This window comes from Neolamprologus brichardi, chromosome 7 (genome assembly GCF_056152115.1).
Source record: "Neolamprologus brichardi isolate AB-2024 chromosome 7, ASM5615211v1, whole genome shotgun sequence".
In the NCBI taxonomy this organism is placed as follows: domain Eukaryota; kingdom Metazoa; phylum Chordata; class Actinopteri; order Cichliformes; family Cichlidae; genus Neolamprologus; species Neolamprologus brichardi.
Genome location: NC_142110.1, coordinates 36,030,639 through 36,041,677, shown reverse-complemented (window position 1 = coordinate 36,041,677; position 11,039 = coordinate 36,030,639). Strand labels below are relative to the sequence as shown.

Sequence of the window (11,039 nt, the reverse complement as noted above, 5' to 3'; positions counted from 1 at the left end):
TTTTCATCAAAAATTTAGTTTAACTAAGAATTGTAATCTAAATCAATGATCAGATGATAGCGCTCAATATTTTAGACAGAAATCAGCAAACATTAAATTATTTTTTCAACATTTTAAGAAAATTATATATGAAAATGTAGGTGTGACGGGGTTGAGACTAGCATAACAGGGTTGAAGATGGTAACAGGGTTGAAGAGACAAATACAGCTTTACATATAAACAGTTGTTTACTCTTAAATTCAATGTACAGGGCTTTCCATTAGCATTATATCTCACTTTGTAACCATAGGAAGGACACCAGATACAAATTACCGTAGAATCAAGTTTTATTAATCTCAAGTAAAAACAACCACAACAGCACATTAACAACTAGCAAACATTGTGAAGTGAATTGCTCAAATGTAACATAATGCGTGTGTGTGTGTGTGTGTGTCTAGGCATAAGAGAGCCTCATGACGTGTGCTAAAAGTCACCTCATCCTTGCTCCGATAACATACAATTAAACTTGATGAACTGGTTGAACTAATAACAATAATAATCAGTTAACGATTTCAATGTGTCTGTCTGTATCAGTGCCTGTGTCCATGTCAGAGTGTTTTTGCATGTGTGTGCCTGCATCAGTGTGTCTGTATATAATCATGAATGTGACGGTTGTTTTATGAATTCATCTTGTGAGTCGGTTCCACACCTCTTTCAAGACTTCCACATGGCGCTTTGTCACAGCCCGTGGGGGTGGAATGAGTTCAAGGACATCATCAAACAGGTACCAGAGGATATCATCCTTATGCGGCCAGAAGAATCGGTTTAACCCAACACGATGCATGCATTTGACCTGGACTTGTGTTGTTTGTATGTTTAGAATGATGCCTGGATATAAATCATCATCATATCTGAGAATACACCCTTTACCAATCAGCTCTGGACTTTCCCACTGGATTTCTTTTTCTGGATTCCCCCCACTGCCTGTCTGTGATACAGCCGTTTCTATCTTCTGGCCAAAAGTGAAACACTTGGTGTTGAAGCACTTGCAGTTAAACTGCTTCCGTGTTGTGCACATGCAGCTTACATCACGAACCATCAGTTCTCCCGGAGCTACAGTAATGACCTGGTGAATTCTCATGGTTCCAGGAACAGCTGGTATCTGCTTCGGCATTTTCTCCATAGCTTCCTCAACATCTTCACTTTTCACAAAGAACAGTTTCACACTTGTGTTTGTTTCAGACAAGGCCCTGAATAAGTCTTCTGCATCTGGGATGTCATGCCCCTTTGCTACCATCATGTCAGCTGCTCTTTTTAAGGCTCCCCCGACACCATCTGGTGCTCCTTTTCCATGACTAGCCTCAAAAAAATTCCAAGAACCAGCCTTGAATCCTCTTCTGTCCAGTTCTGTAGTGAAAAGGTAGAAGTTTCCTCGTTGTTTGTATTGCATACAGGGTCCGTCGCTTAAAAAGTGCAGCACAGACACTTGTGGATGTTGGCCTTGAAGGTAATCTAGCACAGGATTTAGGTGCTGCCATATTGCTGGAGGGCCTTTATGTCTACTGGGAGAGATGGTGCTAAAGCTCACAGGCTCTGAGAGTCCACCAACATACAACACACCAGTATGAAGGGTGGACTGCTGATGTGAAGCCCCAAAGTGGACCGCCTGAACTTGAGAACTGTATTTACAGCTGTAGTTTTCTGAGAAGTCAACATGTATCAAAGCCTCGTCCCCTGACATGTTGTTCTTCAGCTCACGGCAGAAGGCATACTGCTGCTTGATATTAAAGTGATGCATTTTAAATTTCTTTACAAAGCTCTGGAAGAGCTCAATGAGGTCCTCTTGTGTGCCCTCCACAGATTTCTTGACTGTCACCTTGACAGTTGCCTTTTCTCCCTTTTTGTCTATCTCCTTTTCCTCTATCACCCACTGGGTAAATGATGTGGTTGCGGTGCTGTTGTATGCACTTGTGATGTGGACAGTTTTGTCCTTGCAATGGGCACACTCTCCATACATACAACTCTTGCTGGATGAGTTGCAGCAAACCTTCTCTATCAACTCTTCAATGTTGGCTGTCTCAATGAGTTTCAACTGACGGAGCTTCACTGCCAGAAAGCTGAGATTTTCATGCAACTTACACATGCATGTGTCACGTTCAGAGAGTGTTGGATTCACAACCCAAAAGGGGCGAAGATGACAGAAAAGGGAATAGGATATCATCTGGTCTGGGTTTTCTGCCAAAAACCTTCTGTGGATATTTTCTATCGTGTCCATCAGGAACCTCTTCTGCATTTTTAATTTGTCCTTTGTGAGTGTTTGTTTGGTTCCTGCGGTCATTCTACTCACGTCATCCCTGAGATAGAACGCCTTGATTCTTTTTTTGAAGTCTTCAGTGAACCTGCTGGTCATCTTTCTTTCAAAATTAAGACTGTCATGATGTCTAAAATTCTTGTTTGAAAATCCGAGGGAGTCACTTGCAAACTTTTGCAACCTGTATTTTTTTATAATTCTCCCTGTCGCAACTTTGGCAATCAGTTGCCTTTCTCTGTCCTTGGTGGCTTTTTTGTATTTATTCCTAATATCTTCAATGAGTGATTCATGGAAAAGTAAGGTTTTTTTTATTTGGGGGTTAACGAAGCAATTTGAAGTGAGTCGTGTTATTTTCGACTGTGGGGAATCCGAAAATTTCTTTGAATGTTGGCACCTTTTTTTGTATTTTTCTTTGCTTTTTCTTTCTTTTTCAAGTTTTTCCTGGAGTTCCGCTATTTGCCTCTTGAGTTTATTTTTTTCTGTTCTGTACTTTTTCCGAGCCACCAGACGTTGCCTATAAAATAAAGCAATAAAAGTTGATTTGGGTGTGGAAAATTATGCCGTTTCCTCCTGCCCTCCCTGTTTCTAAAATGACATTGTGAAAGTGACATAAAATGACATTTTCACTATAACACTGTTAACTACCCATTGCCCTAACCTTGAAGATCTTGGCTGTGAAGGCTGCTCTGGGTGATCTCCCTGATCAGGACTCTGTGGAGGAGTGCTAATGTTCTTGAGCACGTCTTTCCTCTCCTTGCTCCTATGGTAAGCTGCTCTCCACATTTTTCTTTTCTTATGCTGTTCTCTTTTACTCAGTTCATTAATTGCTTTCTTTTTCCCTGCCTCTACATTCTTTCTCCATCTCTCACGCTCACTCTGCAGGTATCTCTCCCTTCTTTCAGGATCAGCTTTAAGGCGTTCCCGATACTTCCTTTGCCTTTCTGCTGCTGTTGTTGGTGCCATCTTACTTGCATCCTTAACATGGAACATAAATCACATTCAGCATGCATGCAGTATAAGAATGGTGATTGAATATAATAATAATTAATTTAAATAATTGGATAACTTAACAACCAAAGTATTAAAACCTCAACCCCATCACAATCTCACAACCCCGTTACAATCAAAAACATAACAGGGTTGAGTGTGACGGGGTTGAGATTTTTGCACAAACTGGTCGCTGCTCAATATAGTGAATACCAGACAGAGAGCACATGGCATGCATGAAATTCAAAATCACCATATATTCATGAACTAACAAAAAACGTTTTCATAAGTAGTAGTTTTCTATCTTTTTTTCATGTTACGGTGTTGAGTCATTGAGGTTGACGACCACAATATCACAAGATAAATGACTAAAATAAAGGAAAAGATGGGAGCAACTTGCCTGTCTCTGTGGTCCTGTTGTCCAAAAGACTTCAGTGATGTCATTTCCTGATGTATATGGAATTCTGGATCACACCATTGTATTTATGGGGGTGGGATCATTCGTGTAACGGGGTTGAGGGGTTACTCAGGTACAGAAATAATTGTGATTTTAATGAATAATTAACAATTAAATTTGAAAAAAACAAATATTAACAACAAAAGAGCACAAATAGATGTTTAGGTTGATATCAAAATTTATTGACTTTTTAAAAAGTTTTATTTGGTATTTTCAAAGTAAACTTTCATCAAGGCCATGAGGGACATGACAAAATAGGTGGTGTCAAATGAAAAAACTGTATTATTTCCCATAAAAGGATAAAAAATTAGTTCATTTTTTTACACTGTATTAAAGGGTACACTTTAATATATATGTAAACCTGTTTAAATTGAAAGTTTGGCGACCAAATAGATGAAATACGCTATAAGAGGTGAGAGGGACTCAAATTGTGCCATTTTCATGGAATGACTCTTTGTCTGCTTCCACTTGTCTTTGCACGAGGATGATGTCGGAGTAAATGTGCAGTCATATTCGTTGTGTTCCCACTAGTGCTGTCAGCGTTAATCTGAAATGATGTTAACGCCACAACACGGCAAATCTCCGTTAACGAGCTACCGCGGATCGCCCCGTGCGTGGGGCTGGACGGCAACACGTTAATGAGCTAACTGCGCTAACGCACTAGTTCCCACCAATTGAGCATTGCTGGCACATCCAACATACTGTTTTACTTTAGTCCATGACGCGCTTACCTTCAGGGTCAAGATAGTTCCAAACGCCAGATCCGAATGAGAGTGGGGGAGGTTCAGTTTCGGGTTGCGTTGAGGCAGTTGTCATGTTGCAACGAGCTTAGCTTCTTCTGTCTTGCTAGCTTGCGCTGCGCTCAGTGGATCTGCGCTCGACAGTGCAACCTAGGCGGAGTAGTCGAACGCAGATCCACTGATTGCGTGTGTGTGCGTTTTTTTCTCAAACAAGGCATTTCTCTAACACGTGCCTTTCTCATACATTTCTCTGGTTGTGTGTGTGTTTTTATTATGTTTCCCAAATTTTGATTTCCCACCTTAAATAACAGCATTCCATGAGTTAGAGCTTGCTTGTGAGATTCAGGGACACATGGTGCTAACAACAATTCAGCCAAAAACTTGCCTGAAAATTTCCAGTGATGGTAACCGATAACTGGAGGAGAAGATGTCCTTTAAGCTTCTTTTCAGGGTGGGGACAAAGTGAGAGGTCAAGCTGTAAAATTTTGAGCCAGAGCTTGGCCTGTCTGTCGTCCCAATTCTGTTAATCTGTCCTTTTGCCGCTGTACTCAGGTCTCCAGGTTGAGAGAAATCCACCTGTATTAACAAACTAAAACATCCACGTACTATTTCTTTTCTGAAAACATCCATTCGCTTCATCTGCCCAGATTTTACTCTCTCTCTCTCTTGGTGCATACTTCACACAGTCAGGCAGTTGCCTTTTATGGGCATGCAAAGTTCTGTCACACACACAGCTACTCACCCCCAGCAGCTGCAAAGCCGTCTTCACGTCCTCTATCCACACTCTCTTATTTTATATTATATTATTTAATATACATACACACAGATAGACATTTGCGCGCTAATTTGTCACAAAGTATTTCACGGCCACTTCTAAAACCAGTCTAAACACAGTTCCTTTTTGGCGAACTTAAACCTATTTTGTCACGAGGTATTTCACGGCTACCTCTAGAACCAATCTAAACAGAGTTCCTTTCGGCGAACTCAACCTATTTTACGCGTATTACGAAGTAATTGCGGCTACTTCCAACCTATTTTACGCGTATTACGAAGTAATTGCGGCTACTTCCACCTGTTTTGCGCATTTCTCGAAGTAATTCCGGCTACTTCTAACCTCTTTTGCGCATTCTTCTAAACCTTTCCGGCGGTTTAAGACCAAACAGTGTTTTCTCACCCTCAGTCGTCTTTTGCTGGTTGTCAGGTCGTCTGGCTGAATCCCAGCGTCGTGGAATTAAAGCACCGGCCTGGACCCGAATTTCACGTCCCATGTCTTTCACCTCTACCTGGAGAGGGCTGTCGACAGACTTCGGTGCTGGCTTCCCACGACTTCAAGATACAGCGGTCAGACCTCATTGGAGTCACAGAAACGTGTCTGTTGTTTCCATCGCTAAGCTCGAAGGACCAATTTAAATGACAGGGGATTTCTTTAAATCACCCCGCAATTCTTCAGCTGAGACACTTGAGTTAGAAAACACAAACACTGCAGTTGTCTTTACTCGCGAGGACGAGTGACAGAGCGCTCCTACACGTAAGAGACACTCACGGACTTGTGCTCTGTCACCGTCTGCGTTCTTTATTTTTTCTCCTGTTTTGAGTTAGTTAAGGAGGTTAGACTCTGTCTTTATTTTTGACTTTGTTTTGGTAAGGTCAGGGGTGCGGGATTTGTGTAGATTTGTTTTGTTTATTGTTTTGGCCTTGGCTCACCCTGAAGTGTTGACACTCCCGTTTTGGTTCCCTTTTTTTCACATTGTAAATAAATCACATTGAAACTAAAGGATTTGTTTCTTGTGGCTGTTTGGGTCTTGGGGGGGAAGCGAGTGCCTCACTCATGTTATTGCCTGGCCCTAGACGGGTCGTAACAGGTGCTTTTGGCTACAATTCATAGGATAGACACAGACAGGGTTCATGAATGCCTGTATCATAAAATAATGGAACGGGCAGAATACATATATCCTCAAAATCATTCATATATTTCCTGCTTTTCAGGAATGGAGGTGGTAATTAGCCTTTGGCGCAGTTGTTGACCCATAACCAATGATGAGCAGCTTACATCACTGTCACTGGGACAGTGCTGCACTGATCCCTTCCTGAGAGCCATCTCAATGCAAGCACAGAGAGTTAAGTCAGGTGTTTTTTCATGCGCTTTCATTATTTCTTTTGACTAAGGGGGAGTGAGGTCAAATTTGACCTCAGGCATGTCATGAATACTGAAACCTGGGCTGACTGAACTGACCACAGCTTCTGACTTCAGCATCACTGTGTCCTTTACACAAGAGGCCGACTGGCCCACAGATATAGATTAAATAAGAGACACTTATTATATAAGAGACACTCACGGACTTGTGCTCTGTCACCGTCTGCGTTCTTTATTTATACAAGAGAAATGAATACATTCGTTCAGTGACATGAGCATGTGCGTATGTGATTGTGTGTGTGTGTGCAAGGTCAGAACAGCTTGTTCAACTTCTTACTATCGCTGTAGAAAGATTCAGATACAAATATCCGAACACGTTTCATAAAGAACAATCAGTTCTAAACAAGAAAAAGGTCATCATGCAGTATTCTATCATCAATAAACTTATATCACTAAAAGCTTATACTGACTACTCAGTACAATTTTCTATTTGCTCCTGCTGAAGACAGCAGCAGCGCTGTGTGCATAAATCCAGCTTTTCACCTTCTGTATGTGTACTGTTGCAAGGATTTTTTGACCTAAACGCAAACGGACCTGGCAGGGAGGCAGGCAGGTGAAGTTCCACGATGAAGGGAGTGCAACCTGTTTGCACTCCCTTTACAAACAGATAACTGTTTGTAAAAAGTTCTTTCTGAAGGATTTTCAAAGTTGTCTTTTACAAGATGTCCAGTATGTTTGGATGATGAATAACAGGGGTGCACATAAGTGGTCCTCAGGTGCGCATAGGCTGTCAAAATGAGACGCGTGTTTGCGTACATAAGATTTTCTGGAGGAGGACAGACATTTGTTTAGAACTCTTAAAGATGTTGAAGAAGCTCCTTTAAGCAATTACTTTGGTGTTCCTCCACCTCCAAAGAAATGTCAGCAGGAACCGCAAAAGAAGCGCGTATTCTCGGAAAAGTGGTTGCAGGAGGTGAGCTGGCTTCAAACAAACGATGAACGCACAGAGATGTGGTGCAGAATATGCTGTGAAAATCCCACTCTAGTGGACAAAAACAGCCTTTTATATGGACGCAAACGCCTGTTGCAACTTCTTATCTGGTGCGCCTCTTTTATTTACAGCGAATGCGCACCTGCAGACCACTTATGTGCACCCCTGTGAATAAACCATCTGTCAGCCTGGCTGTAGAACAGCAGAAACCCTGCTAAAGCAGTTTGCGCCTATTTATAAGGTCCATGTGTCCATGTGAGAGAGGTTTGGTCTCTTATTGTCTTTTAGTTTTGATTGATATTTGAAAGAGAATGACTTGTTTTGGTTTAAACTCTGGTTTACCGTTATGCTCTGTACAAATTACTCATGGGGACAAAAGGAACAAAAGTTAACAGAAAGAAATATCTAAAATTGGTCATTGTCCAGTTTCTGTCCTTCTGCACTTTGTGATTGTAAGTTCCTGGGTCTTCTCTGATTTACCAGTTAATGCTGGCAAAGAGATGAGCTGATCTGCTGGGACTGTGGCATGAGCTTGACTTTGAAGTCTGCATAAACCTGCATTATACTCAGTGTGAATAGAGTCGTGTATCATATGGAAAATCATTGTCAAAACAGCAGTTACTGGAGTTCAGGCTGAATAGTTCCTTAGCCAGAAAGTGGAAATTATAAAAGAGCACTTGAAGCTTCTTTTTTACCCTCACCTTTTATTTTATTTTTGGTCTTTCATGCAAACAGTAAAACAACAACAAAAAAATGGAGTTCAGCAAGAATTCTCAGTGTGGCCTCTAAAACCAGGAACAAAAGAAAGCATTTTAACTTTGTGCTGAAGTTTCAGGCTCAGGCAAATCTTTGGTGTTGATGTTAGGTTTGTATGCTGTCACATAGTGATTTTATCTTTACTTATATGCTTATATGCATCTATAAATCCTAGCAACCCTACTGATCTGTCCACACTGAAAAACCAACTTTTCTAACTTGACCTGACCAACAGCACACAGCTGGTTTCCTACCTTCCTTTTCTCTGTCAAACACTCAAGCTCTTTTCTCCACTTTGTGCTGTATCCAGTGACTTTTTTAATCAGCAAATCCAAACTTTAGAGACAGTCAAAGCTTTCTACCCTCTTATTTCCCTTATGTTGATTTTACTTTAATGATCACTTAAAGGCAAAAATCAGAACACAGCCCACCCACAATCAAATTAAAACAAAAAGGCAGCTAGAAAATCAAGATTGAGAAAATAAATGATACTACACCCTGGTAAAGAATCAATTACCTATAAAGCATTTTATGCTCCCAAAAAATGTTTTCTTAAAATCTCCTCCCATCCTTTCATTTTCCTGTCAAATGAATAAAAATATCTTCACCTAAAACAACTTGAGAAGTAGAAATGTTTCTTTGGTAGAAGGCATTACTGCTTGTGGATGTGTGGGACCTGTGACCACAGACGTGTTTGTATTTAGCAGGTCACAAGTCAAACAAGTAGTCAATAGCAAATCTAATACATTTGACAACCTACATGTGTCCAGGCCTCCTGGGAGGTCCTGAAGTGCTTTGCTTTTTGATGTTTGGGGAGTGTTAATGCACCACAAATATATTCATTTGGTTAAATATCAAAAACACACTTCCCTTCACCAAGTTACTAATAAAACAGTAAATATCAGGTGTAGAATCATAATCTGTCAGACAACAGTTTGGCCCTGCCCTCAAAATACTTCCACTAAAACAGCTTCTTTGTCCAGCTGTGGGAGACCACAAAATCTCACAGCAGCCAGCCTAACCTATCACACATCCAGGAATTGGTTTAGGACCAATCAAAAGTCAGGGATCATCATCGAGGTCGGCAGCCTGAAATCAGTCCGAGTCCCCGTGGAAACCACCTGAGAAGATAAACCAGATCACACTGTGACTGCTGAAAAACACTCATGTCCTCACTGTCAAATCCCTTTGGTTTCTTATGAGTCTGCTCATCATCTGTATTTGAGGCCCCATCTTATCTTAATGACCTTGTAGTACCATATCACCCTATTAGAGCACTTGGCTCTCGCTCTGCAGGCCTACTTGTTGTTCCTAGAGTATTTAAAAGTAGAATGGGAGGCAGAGCCTTCAGTTTTCAGGCCCCTCTTCTGTGGAACCAGCTTCCAGTTTGGATTCAGGAGACAGACACTATCTCTACTTTCAAGATTAGGCTTCAAACTTTCCTTTTTGCTAAAGCATATAGTTAGGGCTGGACCAGGTGACCCTGAATCCTCCCTTAGTTATGCTGCAATAGACGTAGGCTGCCGGGGATTCCCATGATGCATTGAGTTTTTCCTTTCCAGTCACCTTTCTCACTCACTATGTGTTAACAGACCTCTCTGTATTGAATCATATCTGTTATTAACCTCTGTCTCTCTTCCACAGCATGTCTTTATCCTGTCTTCCTTCTCTCACCCCAACCAATCACAGCAGATGGCCCCGCCCCTCCCTGAGCCTGGTTCTGCTGGAGGTTTCTTCCTGTTAAAAGGGAGTTTTTCCTTCCCACTGTCGCCAAAGTGTTTGCTCATAGGGGGTCCTTTGATTGTTGGGTTTTTCTCTGTATGTGTTATTGTAGGATCTACTGTACAGTATACAGCCCCGTGAGGCGACTGTTGTTGTGATTCAGCGCTATATAAATAAAATTGAATTGAATTGAATTGACATGGACCTTCATCCTGATCCTGGACTGTCAGGCTACAGGGGACCAACTAGGACATTTTACTAACTCAGATCAAACTCATCAGATTGCAAGTTTATAGACTTAGTGGGAGTAATAAAAACATTAGATTTGCTTTTAGTCAGTGCAAGAACATGAACAGTATACCTGGAATCAGTAATATTTCTGTAGGTTTTCTTTCAGCCTCCATCGGTGAGGTTTGATGTGTTTCTATTAAATTGAGGCATTTCTTTGTCTTAATCATCTCGCTCATAAACACCACAAATTCTCAACACAGGTCTCAACATGATGTAATTGAAAACAGCAGAGTGTGTCTTACCTAATGAGTCCAGGCCATGCTGATGAAGGCTTCACCTTCATATTTGGACCTGGCAGATCTGCGTCTGCGAGCAGCTGCAGGACAAGTCTAAAGACAAAGAGAGACAAAGTCCAGACTTCAGAAGATCAACGCTGATCCTTTCATTCAGAATTGAATCTGCTGAGAGCCAGGATTTGAGCTTTTGTGTCAGAATCCTTTCATTTTAATGTTTTATTCTGCTTTTAAAAAAGAGCAAGAAGAATAAGTGAAAAGAATGTTTAATAAACAGATAAGGGCTAAACCCAGTTATATTGGAGTGTGGTGAAACTAAGACATCCTACTTAAGTTATGGAATAATACATTAAAAGAGTCATGGTCTGTTGGTTTTTATTGGGTTATTTTGAGTTGTCTAGTTTTTATTGAGAGCTTTTAGTGTACTTTTCATTGTTA

General features: G+C 41.0%; 1 protein-coding gene and 1 long non-coding RNA gene across 2 annotated transcripts; both read right to left on the bottom strand.

Annotated features, from left to right (window-relative positions):
* Positions 1-508: 508 nt before the first annotated feature.
* Positions 509-3,280, bottom strand: LOC148102116 (uncharacterized). The gene is made up of 2 exons (XM_087843554.1): positions 2,949-3,280; positions 509-2,804 (listed from the first exon to the last, which is right to left on the bottom strand). The coding sequence occupies exons 1-2, from the start codon at positions 3,278-3,280 to the stop codon at positions 665-667; spliced, it is 2,472 nt and encodes an 823-aa protein (XP_087699680.1). The 3' UTR covers positions 509-664.
* Positions 3,281-8,283: 5,003 nt separating this feature from the next.
* Positions 8,284-10,682, bottom strand: LOC148102115 (uncharacterized). Its single transcript, XR_015719287.1, has 3 exons — positions 10,611-10,682; positions 10,439-10,501; positions 8,284-9,476 (listed from the first exon to the last, which is right to left on the bottom strand). It is a non-coding gene; the product is annotated as an uncharacterized LOC148102115 (long non-coding RNA).
* Positions 10,683-11,039: the final 357 nt, after the last annotated feature.

Excerpts from the sequence above, each read along its gene's own strand:
- LOC148102116 (XM_087843554.1), bottom strand. The coding sequence starts at position 3,280 with ATGTTCCATGTTAAGGATGCAAGTAAGATGGCACCAACAACAGCAGCA. Across the intron at positions 2,805-2,948 it reads TCACAGCCAAGATCTTCAAG|GCAACGTCTGGTGGCTCGGA; the intron begins GTTAGGGCAATG and ends TTTATTTTATAG.